Source organism: Orbicella franksi, chromosome 8 (assembly GCF_964199315.1).
Source record: "Orbicella franksi chromosome 8, jaOrbFran1.1, whole genome shotgun sequence".
NCBI lineage: Eukaryota > Metazoa > Cnidaria > Anthozoa > Scleractinia > Merulinidae > Orbicella > Orbicella franksi.
The window spans coordinates 18,214,472-18,241,283 of record NC_138152.1 but is presented as its reverse complement, the minus strand read 5'-3'; the positions used below and the strand labels follow the sequence as shown (position 1 = coordinate 18,241,283).

Sequence of the window (26,812 nt, the reverse complement as noted above, 5' to 3'; positions counted from 1 at the left end):
TTTTCTGGGCAAATTTTGCTGGAAAGCGGTTTTGCCCTGATTGATGAATGTTTCTAATGAAAAAAGATGGCAATTTTGCTATTTTTTGGGAAAATGATGAGCTTTAGCCTATCCAATAACAACAGCAACAGAAATCTTACCAAATACATGTCAGTATTAATAATATATTTGAAACTTATCTTAGCTATTGGGGCTGTTTACTTGCCGTAAACTTGCAAATTTATTGTGAAACTTCATCACTGCAGCAAGTAGACAACATCCCAAAACTACTAGGTGTTCTAAGATTAATGCTGCAAAAAACTGGGAAGTGGCCATGATGTAAAAAGCTTTGCCATTGGCGTATTTCTTGAGCACACTCTTGTTAAAAGAGCAAATGATGATCTATGTTAAAAAGAACCTTGTGGTCAAACAAATAGCAAACATGTACAATAGTCCAAACAAGTTGCTCAAATTTTTCTGCAAAATTGCCAGTTTTAGAAAGGCAACACTTACAAGTAGTTGGGGTTTCTAGCGAATTTCACAATATTTTGTATGTTTTTGTGAATTTTGCGGGATTTCACAGATTTGCTTTGAAATTCGCAGCCCTGCAACCACGCAAAATTTTAGAAGCCCTGTATAGTAAGTGCATGGATCCATTCACAACTGGTAGTAATATTTTCCAAGAAAGTACAAGTCCTGTAAACCATTGCCAACCTGCCCACCTTAAGTTCAAGAAACTACTGCTGTGTTAAATATTGATTTAGGATCAATGAATGTTTTATTATTATCAGATAACATTACTGAGGCTGGCCCTGTATCCCCATCAGCTGTTCCTCTACCTTCTGCCCCTCCACCAGCATCAGTAAAAGCAGCATCAAAAAAGGAAGAGAATGGAGGTGTGAAGGTTATGTCTGTGGCTAATCCATCACCTGAACAACAAAAACTGCAGCAGCAGGCCCAAGAGTACTATCACCAACAACAGCTCTATTACCAGCAACAGGTACAGACTGTGTTCCCTCTTATCCAGTTGACACAATCACCTAAATTACAACAAATATTAAAACAGCTTAACAACACTTTGAGACAGCTGTTGAGCCGCTGACATGAAACAAGTGCAAAGCTCAGGTTTTGGTTTTATATTTGGCTATAGGTGACCCAGTTTTTGTGACAGGGTGCTGAAAAAAATCCCAGTATGGCTCTCACGCAGGTTGATGAGATATATGTAATCTCCCCGACTAGGAATTTTTGGAACATAAAATTTTCATTTATACATTTGGGTTGGGACACCCGGTCTTAATGAGCATAGATTTTGACGATTTAACGTCTCTGTTTATCCTCCTTATTTTTTATTTTTTATTTTTTTTGATTGAGAAGATATAATTTCTCAAACTCATTAATAATTCAGCAAGTTTAAACAAAGGAAACCATGACCATAACAGTGTTTGGATATATGGTCATAATTAGTATAGATTTTTACGATTTAATTTCTCCTTTTTCTCCTAAGTTTTGGTTTCAGTTGAGAAGATATATCAAACACTCAGGACAGTGTTTGACCACATTTCCAAACACCTTGAAGTTTGTCAAAAACACTCTGCTGCATGTCCTATTTTCAACTCTCTTCTCAGTGTTTGGAAATGTGGTCAAACACGGTCTTTTTTGTTTGATATATTACATCAAACACTCAAGACAGTGTTTCATCAGCTATCCAAACACCTCAAATTTCATTAAAAATACTCTGCTGCACGTCATATTAATTTTTTTTACTCTCATCTTGGTGTTTGGATATCCCAATGAAACACTGTCTCTCATGTTTGATATGTTACTTCAAATTCCAAAACTTTGATGGTAGACGTGATTCAGGTTGTCAACTTTTCCATGTTTTTATGTTGGCATTGACATTATGACCCTGCACAGTTGGGATCTGGCAAAAATCCTTCACACTTCATAAAAATTCTGGATTAAAGAAAAAATTATTCTTGAAAACACTTCACCAGCCTGAACAAACAGTGTAGAGTTTAGACAACATCCTTCCTTCTCAGCTATAAAATTCACCAAACTCTTTTACAAAGTGATCTTCTCAAAGCATGCCCTAAATGGTGCCAAACCCTCCCTCCCCTCCCCCCACCTTAAAATGAAAAGAAAACTCCAGATTTATGACTTAAGGACGGTGCCTACTTTTGTTAGTGCGCACACGTTCTGCGCGTCACGCAAGGCATGGTTAAAGCGCCACGCGCACGCTGGGTTGACATGATGCAATCAACTAAGCTACCAAGTATGCAACTAAATTGACAGCAAAATTTTCCTATTGTGACCAAATCAAGTTTAATGAACCTGTACTTAAACCAGGAGCACCAGAACAACAGCATATCGTTAACCACTAACTGTTAACTTCTTCCAGCTGAAAAACTAGCTGTTATCTGTCGAAAATTATACTGAAATCCAACTGTAAACATGTACCTGCAGATGGCGTAGTGTGCGCGCAAAACAAGTGCGAGATACGCAAATGTTTTACTTACTGGGGAGGTGACAGGAAAAAATGTAACAGGCATCATAAAAAGTTTAAAAAAGGATCAATAACTTTAAAAAACACATGGTTATCCCAACATTTTATGTTATGAAATGAAAGTGGCAAGCCTATTCAGCAGGTGATTAGTTTCTGGTTGTGAGCAAAAGATATTTAGACTGTATTTTAGCTGAAACAGAGGAACGCTATCAGAGACACTAAAAGTGCTGTTGCAATGATTTTGTTGTTAAAAACATACCAAAAATGGTTTTTATGTTACCATTTACCATGTAGTTTTCAGATCTTTGTAAATGTGTTTGCTTTTCTGTTTGTAAAGGCGAATTCTAAAGAAAGCTGAGAAGAAATATCCTCTCCTATTTTCAGAAAAACGCTGATGTCAGCATTTTTGTTGAGTTTCAAGGCTAATTATCTTGAAAAAATGTGTGGCTACCCTCTTTTTTCTTTTTGGATTCCGATAGGCCTTGCAAAGATCTACTTTTTCCGCAAGGTCCTTACCTGGCGCAAAAACTTTTGTATTTAGTATGCACCATCCTTAAAAAACTGGATTTTGTTCCTGCAGGGAAACAGTGGATTCATAACATCACAACTGTCCAAACTGTTCACTGTTGATATTATTATTTATTGAGATTTATTCCATGCATTCATTGACATACATCTGGTATTTCTTGTAGTACTATGGTAACTATGATGCTCAACAGAAACAACAACAAGACCAATACTCTAACAAATATTCACAGAATCAACAACAACTACCACAGACATCCCAACCAAACAAGGATCAATCTGCCCAACACCAAGCTACTAAAAAGGTGAGTTGTTATGGACTTAGCTACAGGTCACACTTTACCTTCACTTTGCAGGGTGTAATGCTTCCACCCAGTTTTATCCCAGGGAGTGTCCAACAACTTTAGTCCCATTTACTGCCAAATGTTTGTGTGGTTTTCTTGTGTATTTATAACAAGCAATTATTACACGGCTCGAAATTGCGACTCACTGGTCACCAATGCGACCAAAAATTGAACACTGGCGACTAAATTTTCAGAACTGGTCGCCAGCTGGCGACTCGTGTTTTGTCCGATAACTAAAGAAAACCACGACACAACTTTATTTTTCAATCTTTATTTTAGGAAATCAATCGGATATGGTAGCTAGTATACAACTCACCTTTCCGTCCCCGGTAAAACAATGTCTGAATATTACAAGATAATCGAAAAAATTGAATGTATTTCGACACGTCGATACTGCGTTCACTGCGCGCCATATTGTTTCAGCGGCTTCTTCCGAAACTGGGATCGCAGGCGCACTTCAACACCATGTGCTTTTCATTTGCCGCGAAAATGGCAGCAGATACCAATCGGTTGAAGGAATACACGTGAGTTTTTATGTGCTGGAATGAAGATTCAAGCATGGCGTTGTTTGTTGGCAGCGAAAGGCGGCGCGGAAAGCAAGTCGAAAATAAAGAACGGCATTTCGAAGAAGTAGCAAAGGGAAAATACGCAAGGACCCGTGTTTGTCTGACAATGAAAACCACGGACTTAAAACGTTTTATGCTTCGCTTCGTTTAAAATGACTATGGAGACAACCATCACCTTCAGACCAGAGACATATCACCTGAGAACAACAGTAGCTTTATAACTAAGTGTTACTTGTGTTGTTTTTAATTGTTTTCGCTCTTCAATTGTGACTTTTCTTGCATGCAAAGTAACGTATAAAATCGTGTTCTTGTGTAAGTTATAATTATATAAAATAAGTTGGCGACCAAAATTTTTCTGTTAGTCGCCAGCTGGCTCCCGAACGAAAAAGTTAATTTCGAGCCCTGTATTACTATTTTTCTTATAAGAAACAAAACTTCCATTCAGAGAAGATATAGGTCATGTGCTAGGCAATGCAAAATAATAAATAATCAGGAACCCTTTTATGATCTATTTGCTTAGTGCTCAGATATTGTCACAAAGCAAATAAAGATAGGAAAGCAAAAATGTTGTTACTAATTTCTCTTTAAATATTGAAGCAATCAGTAGAATGCAACTTCTACATTGTGTGCTGATCTTGATGCAGTGTGGCTGTAATTAGTTTGAAGCTTACAGTATGTGGGGTAACTCTTTACTGGAAGAGAAAGTTCTGAAATGCTTTTCTCCAATCTTTCCCTTCAAGGTAAGCAATTCTCACTGTCAGAATTGTTTCACTGCCACGTTCACTTCTCTGTTGCTCTGTGGCCAATAGGTTACGCCCTTCTTGTGGCTTATCCCCAGGTACTCTAGGAAGCCCTCAAATTCCTTTGATGCGAATGGTGGTCCATTGCCACTGCGAAGAGCTTCTGGTAATCCATGTGTCCTGAAAATAGCTTCCATACTCCTTTTCACGTGTTGAGCATCCATCTTCTTCAGGAGAATGGCCTCTAGTCAGCAAGAGTAATAGTCGACAACCACCAAGAGGTGTTCACCATTTGAGATCTCAAGAAGAGCAACTGAGATCTCCTGCCATGACCCATCAGGCCAACTGCTTGACCTCACAGGTTCTGGTTTCGGTCTTGGTCCTACAAGCTGACAGGGATGGCACGGACATATGGCATCCTCCACCTGTTTGGCCATTTGGGGCCATCACACTTTCTCTCACAACCTGGCTTTAGTATGGACCATGCCCTGATGGCCTTCGTGTGCCAACATGACGGTTTGTTTCCAAAGGCCCTGAGGCATCACAATACGAGTTCCTCTCATCACTACTTGTCATACTACCCACAGTTCTTCTTTTAGCGTTTTGTAGATGGTGACTGACAAGTGGGCCCAGTCACCGGTCAACACAGCTTTGTGCACTATCTGTAAGGTTGACCCTAAGGTTGGCTCATTTGCTGTGGCAGTCTCAACTTGCTTTGGCAGTAAAGTGGCTGGCACCGCTGCACTTGCCATGCTGTATGCAAAATCTTCAGTATCTCGGGTGTCCTCATCTTGAGTTGAACCAACAGGCAGGTGGCTGAGGATGTCTGTTGCACAATCTTTGCCTGGTATGTGTGTCAACGTGTATTGGAATTGCTGCAAGTACATCAGCCACCTTTCTATCCAGGCAGATGGAGGTTTGGACTTTTCACTGAGTACTGTCACTAGTGGCTTGTGGTCAGTGCAGATCTCGAATTTATTTCCATATAGGTACAGGTAAAACTTCTTCCGAGCCCATCTGACAGCTAGAGCTTCTCTTTTAAATTGGGAGTACCTTGCGTCAACTTTGCTAAACTTCCGGCTAGCGTAATATATTGGCCGGTAGGTCCTGTCTTCTTGTTTCTGCTCCAGGATTGCTCCAACTCCAACAGGAGAGACATTGGTTGTGAGGCATGTTGTGGCACCTTGTCTGTGGTGCTCTAGTTAGCAGGTCTTTGATTTCTTGAAAGGCTTTCCTCTCTTTTGTGCCGCTGCCACTTAACATCTTTGCTGGTTAGGTCCCTTGATATGGTTGTGAAGTTTGAGATGAACTTCGCACAAAATTGAACTGACCTGAGGAAGCTTCTTACTTCAGACTGGTTCTGGGGCATTGGTGCTTCAACGATAGCTTTCACTTGCTCACTGGAGGCTTTCAGTCCTTGACCAAAGAGTACATCACCCATGTAAACCATGCTGCTAACACCAATGTCACACTTATCATAGTTCAGGGTGAGGCCAGATTCCTCCAGCTTGCACATGACCCTATCTAAGTTCTCATTGTGCTCTTTGTCGTCTGCCCCAATGACTCGCAGGTCATCATGGAGGTTGTATGCACCTGGGCAGCCTTTAATTACTTGCCACACGATTTGTTGGAATTTTTCCATGGCCACGTTCATGCCAAAGAGTAAGCGCTTGTACCTGTATAAACCATCAGGGGCAGCAAATGTAACGTCCTTAGAGTCTGGATGTCACTCAATTTGGTGGAAGGCCATCTTCAGGAGACCTCTTGAAGTGTCTTTTCAACTGTTGGAACTGGGTGTTTCTCCTGTTCAATGGCCTGATTTGCTTGCTTCATGTCAAGACATATTCTAATGTCACCATTAGGCTTCTCAACTACAACTAAGGGATTCACCCAGCTGGTGGGTTTCTCCACCTTTTCAATTACACCAAATTTGAGCAATTCCTCTAGCTTCTCAGTGACTTAAGCTCTTCTACTATAGGGAATTCTTCGTACTGACTGAGCAACTGGTTGAACATTCTCATCATTGTGGAGTTTTAGCTAATACCCTTTGAGCTTGCAGCCAAGACCTTGAAATACTTTCAGGAATTTGGTCTTTAGTAGGGTCTTTCTGTCAATTTGGTTTGCAAGGTTTTCCATGTCATCAGATTTAAAATCACAGCTGTTAATGGACATGCCGACCCTTAACACGCCCAGCAACTCAGAGGCTTTGCAGCCTAGTAGCGTTGCTGCCTTACCGCACATTACATAAAACTCAGTATACAGGGATTTGTGGGTCTGTGGTACCTACACATTAAAACTATACTTCCCTTTAAGCTGAAGTGGTTCTACAGAAGCATAAGCATAAACTCTCTTATTACACTCCAACAATCTAACATTACCCCTGTTACAAAATTAAACATTTCCTCTGACATTAAATTACAACTAGCACCAGAGTCTATAAAAACTTCTACACACCTATCTTCAATCGTAAGTTCCAAAGTGTTCTGTCCATCAGTGCTCCCGGCGTTGAACAAGTAAAAATCATCACTGCCTACACAGTTCTTGGCACTTGTGTCTCCGGTCACCTTGTGTACATCATGTGGTTCCTTTGAATTTCTTCCTCTTCTACGACTGGGTTTTGTTCGTGAGCTTCCACGACCATAGACTATGAGTAGTCCCTCTTTCGCTTAGTCTGTCTTGTGTGATGTGAAAGAAAACCGCAAGAAAAAAATGGCCGCGAAATCCTGGGGGTGAGGAGCACGCGAAAGGTAGGACTACGACCTAAGCCACAGAGTTTGACCTTTCACGGCGGAGTGATTTTTTGGTGTAGGATTTCTCATCTTGACATCCTCTTATTATCGCCTGTTGTCAATAACCTTGGGAGATATCCTGAATAAAATTGCTCTACTCTACCCTTCAAGTAGCGAGGCAAAAACATATGCTGTGAGAAGTATATCTTCGTTCAGTGTATGCCAAAGAAGTTTAAAAAGAAAGATGGCAAATGAGGCATCTTGTAACAATTTTCGCTGCGTCTGTAAGTGTAGATCTAAAAGTTATTACAAAAATTTTACATGCAGAGTTTCAACCGAGAATTTACATTATGTATTTGACATAGGAGATCATCCAACTGCGGTGAAATGTTTGCCAATAGCAGTGGAAAGTTTTAGGTGAATGTCCGGTTTCAAGTGAAAGTCCTGTTCAATCTTTCAAATGAACGGCAGAAAGGCCAAGCTCAATGAATTCATATTCGCTGACTTGGACAATGCTGTTGAGCGGCAAAATCACTAACATGCTCACAGTCAGGTTGGAGGCGGAATGTTTTGCCAAACAAAACACTGGATACATTTAAATCTTTCCAAGGCCTGTTGGCAGATTCACAAGAACATCATGGCTTGCAAAGCGCGATTCCAACGCTTCGATTTGCTCTCAGGTACCACTTAGATTTGCTCCGGTTCCAAAACATTCCTGCAAGACGTCACGCATATCTCGACTGTTGACAACACGTTGTCAACGCTCCTAAAATAAGCCAATCATATTTTTGAGTTGTGAGAGCAATGCATAACTCAAACTCCCTGGCTTAGGTGGTAGTCCCTCCTTTCGCGTGCTCCTAACCCCCAGGATTTTGCACAGTTTTTTTTTTTCGCGCTTTTCTTTTGCGTCACACATGATGGACTAAGCGAAAGAGGGACTACTCGTAGTCTACCACGACCACGACTTGAACTGCGGCTAGAGTCTCATCCTTTATTCTGCTTGGAGTGACAACACACTTCAAAATGACCCATTTGGCAGGAATTGAATTATTGAAAACATCTCAGACTTTGGGCCCAGCGAGGTGAAGTAGTAGCGCTCTAGTAGTAGGGTCGCTGATTCCAGAGGCAGTAACATAGAGCTCAAATTCTTCTTTCCAAGTGAACCATCATTGTGCAAGTGTAGCTGGTTCACCAACAGCGTCGAACACGGGCAATCCAGGTAATCTGCTCAATCATATGGCCATCTGTGCGAGGTTTGTCCACCATTTAAACTCATTTCCACTTCAGCAGCCATTCGGCGAGTTAAATATCCTATTCTCGTCGCCAAATGTGGTGTCTTCGTCCTAATATACTAAACATCTTGGTTCATAACAACATGTTTTAATAATTTAACATCTCCAGACCACATGCTTGCTACAATATATCCCATAATAATAAAACAGTCAAATTGAACATACTGGACACTACAATTAGCAACATTATTGGCTTCCTCTTCAGTGGGCTTAAAAACAGCCTTGACAAAAAAGGCCTAAAAGTAATGATGTGTCTGACTACATCTGGTGTGGTTAGGGTATCATGTATGTTAACACTGGTGGACTTTCCCTTCAGGAGGATGAGCAAAAAAAGAAGCGTAAACGACGTCATCGTGAACCTTATTATTATGATGCTATGGATGACGATGAAAGTGAAAGTGAGTCAGAATCTGACTCAGAACCTGAGCCTGCTCCCCCTGGGGAAGAAATGTCACCAATGGAGACTGGAAAAGAGGATGAGCTGTTGCCCCCAGGGGTAGAGGCTGAGGCACCAAGTGTAGAGGAGAATTTGCTTCCACCAGGTCAGTAGTTATGAGTGTTGAAGTTTCATGCAGAAAGGGGTTAAAAATGTGATCCTTGTGGACATGTTCTTGTCTTGCAATAAAGTTATCATCTCAGGTGAAACTGTCTATAGGAAAATACTAAAAGGGATTGTGTGAATATAACTTAGGTGTTGACAACTAGACAGTTTTCTTGGACCTTTGTTATTCTTGACAACAGGTGGTAAAAAAAAGTCCTGCTTTGTATTTGTGCAATCAGGATATCCCTAGAATAGATCTTAAACCACATTTAGTTGCCATTGAGATCTTATCTTACAGCAAAAGTTTTCTTTTCTATATTTTTTGTTTTAATTGGGGGAGGAGAGTTCAGAAGACAGTTATTAGAAAATTGCAGAAGTGCTAGTCTTCAGAAATTACTTGGGGGAAAAAATACTCAGTTTGATGTTCTTATAAATGCTTGAACAGTTCCATGGTTCTAGGCAAAATACACAGAATTTGGTCAGTTCACCTTGTTGTTTATGGAGTACAAGATAGGAATGTACCATGATTTATAATGTATGAACTGTGGAGCCATTGATTAATAGAAGTTGTCCTGTCACAAATCGAAAATTTTGGCCGTTCAAAATAAATTCATTTAAAGCTGTGGAGCCTAACAGAACACTTAATTGTCCCCATGGGAAGTTTTGTTCCCAGATCAGGTTAACCAACAAAACCCACTGTTTCTTATTTAAGTGTAGAGCTCATTAGCACACTTGTTATTTGGTTATTCATGTACTTGTAGGAGTGGATGACCCAAAAACATGTCAAGTTGAAACCAGTGTTCAACTTCCAACAAGCTCATCAAGTGCTGAAAAGCAGTCCATGTCATCAACAGAAGAAAAACCAGGCCAGTAAACATTCCATTGTGATTTTCAACAAGGAGAGTGCAGTGTTGTGTGCTTTGATATGTTGTATGATGAAATCAAATGCTATTGTGCATGACTTTCTTAGCTCCTAAAGCCACCACCCTGCATTATAAACTGAGCCATTTGACAGCAAAAATCCAGCAGTATCACCCACTTGTAAAGGACACTTAAATTCACTTACAAGAAGAGGTGGTACATTTTCTTAATGCATAACCACATGATGATAGGTCATTTCCGAGTTACCTTTTACCCCGGGGGGGGGGGGGAGGGGTACTCCCAGAAAAATTTGGTGGGGGTGTGCGGCCCTCTTCCCAAAACGCCTACCCTATTTACGACCAAAATCTGCGATATTCCCTACCGTATTTATGACCTGACCAAAAATTTGAAACACTATTTATGACCTGACCCTGAAATCAAAACCCTGTTTCAGGCCTGCATTATAATTAGTTCCCTACTTCAGACCAATGTTAAATTACAGTAAACATAATTTGTGAAGGACTTTTGTTGATTTTCCTTTCGATAATGATGAAAAAATGGTCAAAATCAGCTAAAATTAATACCCTATTTATGACCAAAACGGCTGAAAAACCATACCCTTTGGGGCCGCACATACCTATGTAGCCCATATCAGGGAGTAACCCCCCTCCCCCCTCATCCTCCCCCCCCCCCCGGGCCTTGTACCTCTCTTTCAAAACGAGTCCTCATTCAAAACATTTTATATGAAAATGAGTATGATTTTGCATGAAAACAAACCTGTAGGGGGAACACATTTCCATATTACTGGTTTCGCACGAATACTTGTTTTGACACAGAGGCAAAAGACAACTCAGAAATGGCTTATTATGTACATGATCGATAGTTGATGGTGTTCTCACTGTAAATGTAAATAAAATATTTAGATTCCTGTGAGCCCTCAGTTGATTCTAGTCAGCCAGAGACCAGCACAAGTAGTAATGGTGCAAAGACAGAAGAAGAATCACTTGCTGTGGTTGAAAGCAGCAGAAAACCAGAAATGTCAGGTAATACAAGGAAGTTGTGACAGAAACCTGGGTGGAGTAATGTTTAATCCCCAGTGCTGGTGTCAAATGTTAAATTTCTTTGCTTTATATAACAATTTAGGCAAACAGGTTATGTGTCAAGGTATCAGTATACCCCAAATGACGATCATTCGCAGTGTTTCAACCAGAAAATTTTACTTGAGGGCCAAAGTGGCCCCTGAAGATCTTTTTTAGGGGCCAATTTTTTTTAGGAAAGGGGCCAATAAACTGAAAGCTACAGAAGGAAAAAGTGCATCAGGGTACCAAGGAAAATAGAGCAGTTTAATAGGATCTATGATAAAATTTAATAGTAAGTGCTTTTTGAAGGGTTTCTACTCAACAAAGTTTCTTTTGAATCAAATACTAGTACGAAGGATCCGAGAACAATCCTTAGGCCAATATGACGTGGTCAATGATCAAGGGTTTGCAATGCATTATAGGGCAATTTCAAACATGGTCAGCCATTTAGAAGTGTTCTGATATGAGAGAATCAATACAGCAAAGCAAAAGGACGGATTGACTTCTTTTCTTATGTTGAATGTTTTAGAAACAAAGATCTTTCAATATGATTTTCTAGAAGGACATAATGTGTGACAAAATAACTGTTATTGATCGTCAACACAGAGAAATGTAGTCGCCATTATGCCGTATTATGGCGATTAAACCAGAATTTTTTGGTTGCCAAGGATGAAATGCTTGTTCACCGCGCGGCCGTATATATTGGTTGAACTGACATGTGGGTAATTCTAAAATGTACATTTAACTTTTGCACTAAAGAGGGACAAGTGGCACTACTTAGTACCTGACATTACATGACATAAAAAACCGCGTGGAAACATAGTATACAACACTTACGATGCTAGAACGCATGCCTCTTACCTGTTGGGTTCTACCATAAGGAAAACTACTCAACATTTGTGTGTTTGCGTGTATGCAATGTATCCTCCACCTAATGTATAGAAGACACGAACGCTAACTAATCTGCGCATGCATTTAGAGCAAATTGGTTTTATTCTTAAGAGAATAGTACCACAAGGAGAGCAAGGGGTTACTTGAAACAAATGTATAGCTTTGCGATGTTTACTCCCAACTGACATAGATATAACACATCTTACGTAGGGTACACGTGTACCTTTCCCAGCTCACTCCCACCATTTCCTTGTCGCTAGACTAATTAATTAATTGAGATTAATTAATTAAACAAACATTAAAGTTTACACCTCAGTGCATTAATGCTTAGTGACTTAGTGACTTAGTGACTTAGTGACTTAGTGACTTAGTGACTTAGTGACTTAGTGACTTAGTGCCTTAGTGCCTTAACGACTTAGCGGCTTAGCGGCTTAGCGGCTTAGCGGCTTAGCGACTTAGCGACTTAGCGACTTACTGCCTTATTGCGGTAGTGCGTTAGTGCCGTAGTGCCGTGGTGCCGTGGTGCCGTGGTGCCTTAGTGCCGTAGTGCCATAGTGCCGTAGTGTCTTCATGCCTTCGTGTCTTCATGCCTTCGTGCCTTAGCGCCTTTGTACTTTAGTGCCTTAGCGCTTAGCGCCTTAGTGGCAGGCAGCCCCCAAAACCATCTCGGTAGTGCATTCTGCACTAAAAAACGGTGTCAGGACATTTTGATTACTTGTATAGTTTGTTAAACTTTGAGACTTGATAAAACATGCATTCTCTTCACTAAAATAGTCATAACTTTTGAAAGAAGCAAAAACTATTAATTCCCTGCCACCGCTTTGTTGCCTGATGATCAGGCAGCATTTCTCCAAATTTGAGCAAAAAATGTTAAAAACTCCCTGGAAATGAACTCAAAAGGTGTGCTTCACTCTGAAATTTTTGTTTTGAGATACAAAGGAAAATATACCTTGGGTCGTTCTTCTGGTGTAATGAGATAAGAAAGTTTTACAGCACAAGCAGTAAAATGCAGTTAATGGTGCGTGACATGCAAACCTCAGAAACATTTAGTTATTGTATTTAACTATGTTAGAACACTGAAAAAAAACAGTATGTTTGTCACCTGCAGAGATTGAGTGAGATCCTTGATGCTTTATTGTGTTAAGTGTTGCAAAAGACAGAATCGCTGACTGCAATTTTAGTATTTTCAGTTGCGAAAGATTGTGTAGTCTTATCACAATATGATCTGCATCATGGCAGTTTTCTATTGGTTACACCCATAGACATGTCTAGCTATGAAAGCACCATTATTCAGGGTAAAAGCACTTCCCTTCAGTGGGATGCTGTACTCAGTAAGCTTTGTTCAAAAGTAAAGAAAATTCCTACCCTCCCTCCCTGTGTGGGGGACGTATTTGTTTGTCAATAAAGCTGGGGGTCACCTCCTTCGGTTTTGGCAGTTAAGTCTTCGGGTAGCGACTTCCCCCAAGCTTTGGGCAGTGATTTGCCCCTTTCATTTGTGCACCTGCTAATGATCTTGTCTGATCCGGTGCTGGCTTCCTCAGCGCCGAGGAGATAAGTGAGGCTTTTAAGGTCATGCATTCAAATTTGACCTGCCAATACTCTTGTCCATTTCCAGTGCGGGGTAGTGCTGGTGATAGGTGAGGCTTGAAAGGTTAACGTAAATCAAAGTTATTGTAATCAAGTTGACCTGCTGTTATTCTTGTCTGTTTCCAGTGTGGTAGTGCTGGTGACAAGTGAGGCTTTTATAGGTTACACAAATCAAAGTCACTTCCCATGCCAACCCGCAAGGTTGTGTCCCCCTACATTACGCCAAATGATGCGTGGCTTTTTTTATTTAATGATATATGTGCTATAATAATAATGGGCTATAATAACACACAAAAGTGAACTCTCACGGAATAGGGACATTTATTACACAAAACATGTGAAAATAATAATGCGTTGATCGATAAAGTGAAGGCTCATTTTTAAAGTTGTGGATACCCAAAGTGTAGAAACATGTTTGTTGCACGGACTCCAATATGCAAATGTGTCACTCACTCTCTCAGGTGTAGACACTGTTCGTAATTATTTGGCCCGAACAAGAGTGCCCAAGCTCGACGCCATTTTGGAATAGTAACCAAGCCCAACACCATATTGGAATAGTAACCGAGCCCAGTGTCATACAGGAATAGTAACCACACAGGGAGTCCTCACATCCATTTAGAATATGAATAAAAGATTAACCTACCTTTATCACACGTGTTTTGTGTTGGCCATTATGAATTTTTAGACAGAAATTTTTACAGAAATTACAGAAGTCTGGGATGGGCGGGAAAATTCGCAAATTCCCGGAAGATCCGATTGCTCACCGAGGATAATAAAGTGACAAGGTCGATTTCTTCGAGCTCCAAGTGGGCTCTGAGCAAATCCCTTAATTTCGGTTTCAGACCTCACACTAGCATACAGCACGCGTGTTAAAAATTCAAAATGGCCACCATAAAACACAAAACATGTGAGACAAAGGTGGGTTAATCTTTTATTCATAATCTTAACAGATGTGAGGGCTCCCCGTGTAACCGTGCAGTCAGTGCTAGCCTCGCTATCATGTTTGCATGATTACTACTCAATGCATGCGTTGAGCCAGCCCGAATGATGATTTTGTAGCTTTTACATGACCATTAATATTAGGTCTTTCGCTAAATTGAAGTGGAGTTGACTTGGAATGTTCGAATTAGTACTATGGCCAACTGGAAGGCTGAATTTCACGATCATTTGACTTGTCCAGGCATTAAAAATGACCAGCAGATGTGCATTTGTTTGCTGGAAAGTGACCCGAAAATGAGTATATCTCATGCTAATGTGGTAAGCTTTGATGAGAACATGTCTTATTCGTCAACCTTAATGAACTTATATGAACGAAATGAACAATTTTTAATGAATGAAACAGCTATTGAAAACAGGACAAACATAGGCACCATTATATGATATTGTAATTTCATTTTTATAATTTATTAACATCTAAACCTGAGGCCAGCCAAAATATTGTTTTAAATATAAGCTAAGCTTATGACGTTGTGTCAGCTTTGCAGTAGCAGTAGTCTTTGGCTTATTATCATTTTACTTTTCAAGTTTGGCTGATTAGATCTCCTGTGAGATCCAACATTCAATCAAGCAGGACCTTCATTGACAGCTCAGCAGTTTATAGCACTTAAGTCTTCCATGTTGAGTAGTCCACGTTCAACTGACATGGATTTAAGTTTAGGTGAAAGTTGAGTTCCCTATACTTGTCTTGTTTATTTTGGTACATTGATCTGAACTCTGAATGGGATGTGAAATGCACATAAACTTGGAAAAAATTCGCAAATACTTGATTTTGACAAGCTTAAATGATTTTTACCCTGTCTTTTGTTTACACTTTTGCTTCCTGATTGAAAAGATAACAAAGGGAAAGACAACCTCGTTCCCAGGGTTTCTCATCTTACCGTCCCCTGGAGCGAGCGAAGAGTGACCCTGGTTGGGTCTGGTCACGTGTCTCCCGGAATCTGGGAGATGACAATTAAATTATTGAAGGGATGGGCGGCTTAGTAGGAATTTTGTCTATACTTAGCCCATGGGAGTGCAGGATGTGTTGTCACCAAAGTAATCCGTACCAAGAACGATATGATGTTCTGCAGCAATGTCCAGCGGTAATATTCCGCAAACGCCAAGGAAAACTTATCCATCATCTGATAGTGGAAATCTAAGTCGCTGAAGGTTGTATGGTTCAGTGAAGGACGTTACATATTGTAAAAATCTCCTCAAGAAGGTGAATGGAGAATTGCACACCGCAGCTGAGGCTGTGTATGGAAGATGTTTGACTCATCTTTACCTCAGAATGAAGTGTAGGTCTTGTTACCGGCGATAAAATAATTTTAGAGAATTCAGGGCCTTTTAATTGATTACTGAAAGCCAAAGTCACTTCGAAAGGAGTGAAATGGTGAAAATTTATTGAAGTTTCACTGCGCCATCGGCACCCCGAACTTTGCGGAGCGCGAAGGATAATACAACGAACTTGTCGTGGTATGCATTTAGCCGTCGTTGCTGATAAAATGGATTTATCTTCGAGTGAAAGGAGGCTAGAAAAAGAAAAATATAATTTTTGTGTCGTTAATAAATTAGTGTACGTGGTGCCAACGGTTCGAGAGAATTGTGCACATTTTCATTCAATCTCTCGACCTTTCTTTGCTTCAAGCATGTTTCTGAGGGGCACTTTTTATGCTGTGTTATTAGAAGAAATGGAAATTATAAGTAGAGCAGAGTCGCTTGATTATGTTACAGCATATTTTTAGAGGTCATAGGTCTGCATGGCTTCCGCTGTTTACTGCACTTCTCAGAGTTTGACACCTCTGTAATTTGCCATGCCGTGCTTATACTTTGTTTAGGTTCGTTTCTATTGCAAGATATGTTTTTAGGCTCTAAGTATTGGCTCTCCAGGGACAAGATTAAAATATTCCGTGAACATATTGCTTGCTTGCATTCTATATTGTGACGCCGCAAGTGACGCCGGGCCCAGCTATTTGATTAGAAGTGTTTGCAAGCACAGTGTGTTGCACAAATATCATATTTATCTTCGTCCAGCTTTTCTTCAGAGACTGCCGTAGCTTTACTTTGAGAAAGCTATACGTTTTCCGAGGGACGTTGTTATGTTTTTTGCATCAATTTGATCGAGCGCATCCAAAAGAGAAAACAATTACTACGGGATGAAATTGCGCTGCTCGATGTCCACAGTTGAAATATGACTGACTTTCCATACATCCAGTGGGTAAGACGGCAACACTGAAAACCACGACCACTAAATTGCCACGAGACAGACTTGCTTAACCTTTAGGTAAACCTTGGAACAGATATTATTTGAAATTTCAGCCTGAAAGCTAAGTATTGATAAACACCGCGGGTAATGTGGCGGTCGCAGCGCACGACAAAGCTCAACGCGACAAACTTCTGATTACAGAGGACCCCTCCCTGATGTTCTCAATTGTCAAAGTTTCACGTGGCCAGACCCAACCAGGGTCTCTCTTCGCTCACTCCAGGGGACGGTAAGATGAGAGACCCTGGGAATGAGGTTGAGGGAAAGAAACCCCCTGTGAGCTTGTTGGAACACATATTTATGGCTTGACAAAGTTTTTGGATCAACACTGAAAATGCTTGCAAAAGAGGCTACTTATTTTGATGTATTTTACATGCAATATATACAGAGACAAGTGGTCCCACTTTGGAAAAGAAGTGCTGTCTTGTAAGAAACCTTACCTATAGCCTTGAGTGAAATGCAATGAAAAAGGTCTGTAAGCTCCTACAACTTGAATACATGAAGTTTTTGGTAGGAGTGTCCTCTGTGACCCACAAACCCTTAACCTTTACCACTCCATGTTCAGCTGCAATTTTGCCACCCTAGCTATTCTGGACGTATGTGTTTGTACTATGTGTACAACAAAAGCCAGCAAAAAAGCCTACGTTTGTGAGATGAGTGCAACCTTGCATGGTATGAACCCGGCTTGTTTTAACAGACTTTAATAATACACCAATAATTGCAAGTTCATCAACATGTTTCATCTCTAGATTACTTAATCCACAAGTTTGGCCATAGGTCTTCTTTGATACCTTAACAATAGAGCTTGTATCAATCACAAAGGAGTCTCAAATGTTGGCTCCAGCAGGAAATATCCTGTGCAAGATCTGAATTCCACCGCTTGTGCGCCGAGGTTAGTGTAGAAAATAATTTTCGCTTTGTTTCTTCTTTTCAATTTTTAAAATGCCTTAGCTTAGAGATGCCGTAGGCAACAAAAGAGTGTACTCGTACATACATACATACATACATACATATACATACATACTTTATTGGAACTCCCTTTAACAGGGCTTTTCAGTCACAATAAACTAACTATTAAAAAATACTAGAAATTAAAACAAAAAAAAAACTTATTTACAATAAACAACATAAAGGAAACCCACAAGATACTGATTGAGTTGAGATGTTACCATTACTGCTTCGAATGGTGAAAGCGCCAAGGAAGTAATTTTTAGAGAATGTAAAATGTCTTCCTCGTCCAGTGTAAGCAACCTCTCCTGCTCAGAGCAGGAACTTTTGTCACTAGCCAGGTAACACATCAGCCCAATTCTGATCAACTGTTTTTGAAATTTTCTGCCCTGGCTTTATCCTCTCTGGTGCTTTCTTCACACTTGCAAATGGACACAAACTTTTGCGTTTCTTTGATGACATATTTAAGCCCAAATCAACAATCTACACGCGAAGAAAACTCATAACAGCTAGTTGACTACCAAACACAAACGTTTGACAATCCTACTACGCGGCATTCTGTCACACAATGTTTTAATGTGACAACCCGTTGACAGCTATCAGTTAGAGGTAATTATTGCAAAGAATGCTTAGAATCAATCTTTTTTCATAGAAATTGTGTTAAATGAAAGATTGCAGTAAGATCTATCTGAAAATGCAAAAAAGTGGTCAATTTTGGGGTATACTGATACCTTAAAAACATATTTTAGTAGATTTGGTAGTAACCTTTGTGGTTTTATACATTTAATTAAGGTATCATGATAGGTGAATTCTTATGAAAAATGCAGAAAATATATTTTTGCTCTTCAAATTGAGAAGACTGAGATAACAATTATCTCAGTCTTCTCAATTTGAACAGCCAAAAAAATATTTTTTGCCTTTTTTCGTAAGAATTCACCTTTTTGCAAAATAATTATTTGGTAAAAGAATGGCAAGAAAAGCTTTTTTACTTTTTAAAGTGCATATGATATGAAAAATAATTTCTGCTTATTTGAAAGGCCTTTCAAAATACAGAAGAATGGCATTTTTCTTTTTGAAATATCTTTTTTCGTTTTAGAGATATTGACACTTTCCTATTATGCAAATTAGATCAGCGATGATGTCATATTGTTTGTAACTAAAAAGTGGTAAAATGCTGAATAAACAATATCTCTGGAAAAATTGACGCAGTGTCCATTTTGGTTCTTTTGTGAAGCACATTGGTGGTGCCAAGTTTCAAGAACACTGCTTCAATATTTCCAGAGATATCATTTATTCAGTATTTTACCACTTTTTTTCTGTCAGTGCAGAAGGGATTTTTAACACCTAATCATACCAATCTCATAAAAGGTTTTCGTCTTTTTCTCAGTAAAATAAAACTGCATGTAAGGATGAACATTTTTAGTTTATTTACAGGCATCTTCCAATAGAATTGGCAGGTATGTTCCAGGATACCTCCTTCGAAAAAGTGTGTCAGACTTTGTTTAATTTCGTTTCCGTTTCAAAGTTATGGCCTCTTTAGTAGAAGGAAACGTCTGCGTTGAAAATATCAAACTTTAGGAGGGTGTAGGAAAAAAACCAACCCACATCTGGAAAATCGCAGACAGACTTTTTGAGGGTAATGTGTGAGAAAACATTTCCGATGTTAATCATGCTGCTCTGATAATTCAAACGCGGATGCAAACCAGTTTAAGTGAAGCAGCGTTTCTGTGTATTTCTTTGAATTTCACTGCGACAATACCTTTTTATAAAATTTCAAAGATTTAATTGTATTCTTTAACTATTAAGCTTTCAGAAAATGTATAGGTTGATGGGGTTTTCTTTCAAAGTGCCAGTGTAAGAGCACAATTTCCAAACACTGTCAACCCACCTACCAAGATACCTTAATGGGTTCCCAAATTTGTGAGACAACTTGACTGGAGACTAAATTAATTATATTCCATCTAAGGAATAGTCAAAATATGCCTGTCTTGCACTCAGTTGGGTTCAGATTTTTTGGGGGTACAAGTTTGTTTTTGTTTCTAAAGTCCTGTAGAGTTGTTTTGTTGTTGGTTGTGGAATATTTCTGTCAACGAGTTTTTTCTTCAAGGTTTAGATTTGTGTTATCTTCACAAGGTTCAGAATTAGTGTAGGTAATATGGGTGATTCCAGAAAATATCCATACCTATACCATGGGCAACTTTTTGGGATTCCAAGGGTAAGGGGGGTTCTTTGAACTGGAAATCCAAAGGCATGGGGGGGTACTTATGATTGCAATTCCAAGGGCATTAGGGGGTTTTCTAGAGGGACAGACAAGAGTGTGAAAGTACAAATGAAATGGTGACACTGCTGACTACTGTAGAGATACAAGACAAGCATTAATCGATCACACGTGATCATGTTCATTTACAGAAGAAAAGCGATAAAACCTAGGAAGTGCATTGGGCTCCAGAGACCTTAAAGTTGATGAATTTTTTTGTCAGAAAATCATTTGTGACGAACGCCAACCCGTTGACCCGCCATGTTTATTTACTATGTGCCAGCGATACATATTCATAAAGAAACCACTCTAATGGCGTCTGAACAAGTGAATATCATTCATAATTGTTAGTTTTGAAACGCCGATCACTTATCAATTTCCTATGCAACTTCCTAAAGCTTTCATAAAATCGTGATTTTCACACGTATGTAATAGTCCTAGGAATTTTGCCGCTGGGAAGTTGTCTTTATTGTGGGCGCCATGTTTCTCACAATGCCCTAGTTTTTTCACGTAACATAGGCAATAAAAGATGACGCACAACCTCTTTTAGTCAGAGATTGTTAGTGAAGTTACACTGCTACCATGCTACGATCAGAGGATCCAAGTTGCCGCTATTTCAAGTGTATTTTGCTGTCTCTCTGCTACCTTTTGGTGTGAGTTGTCAACCAAAGTATGTAAGTTCTTATTGTTGTAGTTCTTTTCTAAGTCACGAATTGTTAGTCTTTTCTTTATCACGAAAAGGTGTCATTTAGTTTATCTAGGTTTTGTTGAAATTGCTTTCTCAACTCTACTATTGCTAAGGCTCATTGTCAAGTTGCCGTATTAGTCCAATTGTCATATGATTACCAAATTGTGATTCTTTCACGCTATATTTAGCTATTTTGCAAGATAGCCGTTGATATTTTCGTTTGTTACGACAAGAGTCGTTATCGTCTCAGTTTTATTAGTTTCAAGTATCAATTGTCACGTCTATTTGTTTCACGCTGTGATCTTGTTAATTTATTATGATTGTTCTATCCTGTTAGATTTGTATTTTATGCCTTATCTAAGTAGGACATGTTCTTAACTATCGCTTTTCAGTTCGAACCTACTACATCTACTTGTACAGCTACTACTCCTATTCATATCTGCTACCACTAGCGATCTACTGGTTTTCACTATTTCTTCAGTCACTACCTATTGTGAAATAGATCTATGGACTTGATCTGTCATTAAATCAGTTTGAATCTACCAAGTGGAGTTCAAATATCTCGCACCACGCTACCCCTGTAGTTGTTTAAGATTTGAGTAAAGGCAACCTCTAGAATCTTTGCAATTACAATAATATTTATTTATTTATTTAATTGTTTATTATGATTTATTGACCACTACCAAGAATAAAACTAAGCCATATGGACGATCTATAAAGGAGTCTAAACCGCATATAAAAACAGACCACCAAAAGGGAAGAAAAATACATAAAAATAAAATACAAAATACAAAATCCCCTCACCCCCTCACATTTAACTATGACATTAAGACTTTTCTATATCAAAGGTAAATTAGGCAGGATTTGCCCAGCGATGGTCTAATTTCCATAGTAATTAACCCACAAAATAATGGAAATTTTTATTCCGTCACTAGTTTAGTCAAAAACTAGTTGCAAAATTTCAACTGGAGAGGAAGAAGTTTTAGTCGCCGAACATTTAGTCTTGAATGTATGCAATCATGTTGGTGGCAATTTCAAGCCCTGTAGACAGTTGGTAAACTTCTTGGAAGATATAATATTTAAGTGTAAAATCTCAAAATCTCTTTCCTTGGAATTCGTAGGAAGTCAAACTAGGAATCCAGGTGGTTGAAGTAAAAAATGGAAATCTGGAAGGGACAGGGGGGTAACAGTTTTGGAATTCGGAGGCCATGGGGGTAGAGCATTTTGGAATTTTCAAATGCAAGGTTGGGGGGTTAAAATGTTCATGCTGCCTGTGGTAGGGTATGGATATTTTCTGCAATCACCCATATTGTATGAATGTGGGTGCTATTAGGATTACCTCTATGAGTGATATCAGAAAAATAATTTTCACCACATTGCCCGAGTCTTGCAAGTGCAATGTAGGGAGAATTTTCAAGGCTAGTTTAGATGCTTGAAAGTATACTTTGTCTGATTAAAGTAAGTCATAAAGTTTTCTTGATATCTCTCTATACTCTTTCAACAGATGATACAGCTGCAGATTCAACTCAAGGTCCACACAAAAAAGAAACCAAGCAAACTTTCCAGGCTGAAACAAGTAGCAGAGAGCAGGCAGAAAGCAGCTCTTCACTCCCAGAAAAAGATGCAGACCAAGTTGGTAGTACTGATAATGGCATCACTGGAGTGAAGAGAGATGAAGATGTTGAGATGCTTCCAGAATCAAGCAGCAGTGAGGCACAAGGGAAGGAGGTATTGCCTATGGAGGCTAAACCTTCAAGTGCATCTCCTCTCCAAGCTGAACAAGCTGAACCAGTTGAACAGGTAAGACTGGTGCTATACCAGATGCTATCACGAGAAACAGGCACAGTCAGTATTTAACTTGTTTATTATATGGCAAGGTAGTCTTGAGGTAAACCTGAGCCTTGATTGTTTGTTTTCTTGGTCATGATTTTGCCATATGGACCATTTCCATGGGAACAGTCTCATACATGGGAACAGTCTTATACTGTGTATTTTTTGTGTTATGCCATATATAATAAATTACTTACAGGTACTAACTTAACTAGAGCCATACTAAGAAACTGGCCCTTAGGTGTTTTTGTATGGACCTTGCTAGGCTCTGTCCGTACTGCCATAACCTCAGGCCAATATTCCTCAGTATGGGCCTGGCGTCTTATGTAGTTTAGTAAGAGGTTAGTCCTAATCAATAACGAGCAAAGGACTAAGTGTTCAAAAGGTTTTACATTGGTAAGGCCGAATACCATTTCTAAATAACAACAGATTCATGTTGAGGAAAATAATTCCATTAGCATCTATCATTTTATGGAAAGTTCTTGATACACAACCACTGTTTTGCATCAGGAATCTCCTGCTGAATAACATAATAATTTATGTAAATCTTGTTTCAGATGGCGTCACAAGTTGATCCAGTCAAGGTAGAAAAAACAGTAGAAGACTCGAACAAAATTTCAGAGAAGAGGGAAGTTGTTGAAGAAACAAGCCCCATTAAGGAATCGTCAAAAGACGGCAAAGAAAATGCAGTTGAGGAAAAGGAGAAAGATACAACAGAAGATGGGGAGGAAGGGGAAGAAATTGATGGTGATGAAGGAAATCAGCTTTCCATCACAGCAGGACCACGGGCACTGCACAAAACATTCTCTCTGTTCATGAGGAGTATTCCTCCAAACATATCAAAAGCTGACATTGCAGCTGTAAGTATTTATCCTTTTTATCTTGACACTAATCTATAGGATTATATACCGGTACTGGTTAACTTTTGGCTGTGGAAATGCTTTAGTTGTAGCTCTCATGTAATTGATTTGCTGGACATCTTAGCAATGGAAGTGTTTTTGTTGTAGGTGTGTAAAAGATTCGCTGGATATCTTCGAGTTGCTCTCTCAGATCCCAGTCCTGACAGAAAGTAAGTTAAACATGATGACTGGGCTCAAACTTCACTGTTTAGTCCAGTGGCAAATATTTGAACAATACCAAGATGAAGGGGGTTATCACTAAACAGGTATATTTTTTGTGTGTTTCTTCTCCCATACTAATAGCCTGTTCCAGGTGTTCAGTTAGCTGGTAGTCAAGTCTGGATTGGCTAGTTCATTGCTTTTATCAAACTAACCTACTTGGTTGAAGTAACAAATTGTACCAAAACTTAAACAAAAACTCACAAAATAATGGCCCGAAAAAATATGTTTCACAATGATTTCTCTAATATTACTGCTATCCCAAGTGTTTCAAATGAATGCAATCAAAGCAATCATCAACATTGTGGTAAAATACAGAATGTTACAACATTGAATCAAAGTAACCCAGTCCACTAGCCTTGCCTTGTGTACTTGTTTTCCATGATCTCAACAAGACAGGTTCTTTTACTGAGCTTGGGGTATGCTTAAACTTGTATGCACTCAGCCAGGTTAAATAAGAAATACACGGAGTACTTATTAGCAGTGTTGTCTGATTGTAATCAATGATGGATTGTTTGTGACAATCCAGTTATTCCTGATAATCAATTATGAAATGTCAATTCCAACACTATTAGAAAGTTCATATGGAGGCGTGCTGCTGTGTGATTGTGCTTATTTTCACTTTATTATTTGTAGATTCTTCAGACGAGGATGGATCACTTTTGATCGAAGTGTAAACATAAAAGAAATTTGCTGGGATTTGAATAACATTCGGGTTAGTGGAATACCATGTCATTTACAAAGCCAAGTACAGCAGTGTAATTATTATAATTATACTTGAAAATAACATTGTTCCCATTCTTAAGTCAGTGCTCCTCTGTCTTGCTATTAAAATTGATATTCATTTTATAAGTCACTAGTTTGTCACCTTACCACTTATTATTTTCTTTTAAGTCAACCTCGATGGTTGACTTAACAGCCAATGGATGGTTGACTTTACAACCAATGCTCTAAACTAGATTTCGTTTCTTGTTGTCTCAGGGGCAGCCACAGGATGTAGTTAAGTTGCCCTAAGAATATTTACTTGGGTTGCTCATCCCCTTTAATCAATCAGTCTAAAAAGAGGGGCGGGGTTGATAAAGGCTATGGATTCAACATTTAAGTTGTAACCAAACAGGATTTAACATGTATTCTCTTTCAGTAGTTGTTTGAACTGCTGAAAAGTGACAAGTTATAATGCAAAAAATAGCAGTTGTCGCAACCAACATCGTTTTCACTGCTCTTGGCTTGAAAGAAGCCCCATCTCTTACATTCCTGTTAATTTATTATGATTATGATTATGATTATGATTATGATTATGATTATGATTATGATTATTATTTCTATTATCATATTATGATAATAATGAAAGTCTGCCATTTACATATAGACCTTAACCGGGTGTATGTCCACTAATTATAGAAAGTCGATGATGGCATGAGCTTGTGAATAAGTATTTTAGGATCTCATGATATTTTGTTTTCATCAAAATTTTAGTCTACAATAGTGGGATGTGTGAAGATTTGTAAATAGGTTTTCTGAGGAGATTCTAATAAAGTTCTTGTTATTATTATTATTATTATTATTATTATTATTATTATTATTATTATTATTATTATTGTTGTTGTTATTTTGATATCTTTCTTATGGTCAAACATTTAAGTTTGTCAGTTTAGGTCGTTATTAGTCAGGATCAGTGAACTTCAGTTTGAAGCAGGCAACGAATAATATACTGCTGGCGGCAAAATAGCGAGCTGCTGTCAGCTACAATACTGGCACATTTTGAACCCTGTTCTCGCAAAATATGTGCTATTTTGGGGGTTGTCCAGTATGCATCATTTAAGTCTTGAAGGTTAAGATTCAAGTTATGGCTTGGACAAGTAAAATAAGGTTTACTATTGGTATGGTGGTTCAAGTGGTGTTTCATTTCAATTTGGTAGTTTTAGTGATGGAATGCAAACTTGGTTTAAATATTTTCACTCAATTAAGGTGAAAGATGTCGAGTTGAGCCCAGTAGTGAACAGGGATCTTTCTCGTCGAGTTCGAGCAGTTGCTGGTGCTGCTACAACAAAACAAGTCATTCGTGATGACATCAAACTAGCAGCCAGGCTCATCCGCATACTGGACAAGCGATCTACACTGTATGAGAAAGAGAGCAAGGAGGAGACTGAGGCGAGAAAGAAAGCCGAGAAAGAAGCTGCTGAGGTATAAGCTGCATGAGTCTATAATATATACGTTTTATCGAATTTCAGCCGACATTTCAGTAGAAAGGCGTATTTACCGCCGACTGTCATTACTTGACATTCAGTGTCAGCTGACGCGTTGGCGGATCAAATTCTCACCCTTTGGCTTTATTGAAAAACTCACCAAAAAGCAAACGAGCTGGGTCTTAGTTTGGAGTTTGCACATTTGGCACCAAGTGTGGTATAATATTACTTCCACTGCCTTGGTTGACATAGAATCATGTGCTAAATGGAACGTGCTTTGCAACTCACGGTCGAAACATTTACTGTAATGCCGGCTGTGTTACTAAACTGCACGAACAACTTACTAAGAAATGCACAACTTCACTTGTAGTTTCTGTTTTCTTTTATTGAGAAAATCACAATGTGTTCTTTGTGTAGCTAGGGAACTACATAGCAGTAGATTTCAGTAGCAATTGCCGTCTATGCATCAAACTAAGTATAGGCCAGTATACAGAGGATATCCCAGGTATTAAACATGTCTGCCTGTCGTTTGTGTTGTTTGGTTTATTGATCTTATATAGTGATTAGTCATTGATTGTTACAAGAAAGATTCCAAGTAATAATCTTCCAGTTAGTTGAGCGATCGTGCATTATTTTGTTCTACAGAGGACAGAGGAGGGTGAAGAATGTGAAGCTAAACCTGTTGATGATTCTGAAATACCCAACCTTCCAAGTGAAAACCCTATTTTAGCCTCACTTTCAGAAGATGCAACTGAGGAGGAAGAAGGCGAGGAGATGGAACTGATGGGAACAGCCTCGCCACATCAGGGGGAGTCTGGGGAGAAACTTGAGGTAGATTTATCACGTGACAACAGCCTATTGCGGGTATTGGATCGTTTGATTTTATACCTGAGGGTGGTTCATTCTC

General features: G+C 39.1%; 1 protein-coding gene across 5 annotated transcripts in view; it reads left to right on the top strand.

Moving 5' to 3' along the window:
* LOC145495184 (serrate RNA effector molecule homolog) overlaps positions 1-26,812 on the top strand; it is a 73,035-nt gene that overhangs the window by 32,288 nt on the left and 13,935 nt on the right. For 4 of the 5 annotated variants that reach the window (XM_081474765.1, XM_081474764.1, XM_081474763.1 and 1 more), the window contains 11 exons: positions 771-979; positions 3,175-3,312; positions 8,995-9,220; positions 9,981-10,085; positions 11,004-11,123; positions 22,276-22,571; positions 23,159-23,461; positions 23,609-23,670; positions 24,356-24,434; positions 25,688-25,903; positions 26,551-26,812. The exon at positions 26,551-26,812 is cut by the window's right edge and continues 108 nt beyond it. In XM_081474765.1, coding sequence (XP_081330891.1) covers positions 771-979; positions 3,175-3,312; positions 8,995-9,220; positions 9,981-10,085; positions 11,004-11,123; positions 22,276-22,571; positions 23,159-23,461; positions 23,609-23,670; positions 24,356-24,434; positions 25,688-25,903; positions 26,551-26,812 — 2,016 coding nt within the window. The remainder of the gene's footprint in view (positions 1-770; positions 980-3,174; positions 3,313-8,994; positions 9,221-9,980; positions 10,086-11,003; positions 11,124-22,275; positions 22,572-23,158; positions 23,462-23,608; positions 23,671-24,355; positions 24,435-25,687; positions 25,904-26,550) is intronic. The other variant, XM_081474766.1, reaches the window with a different exon arrangement.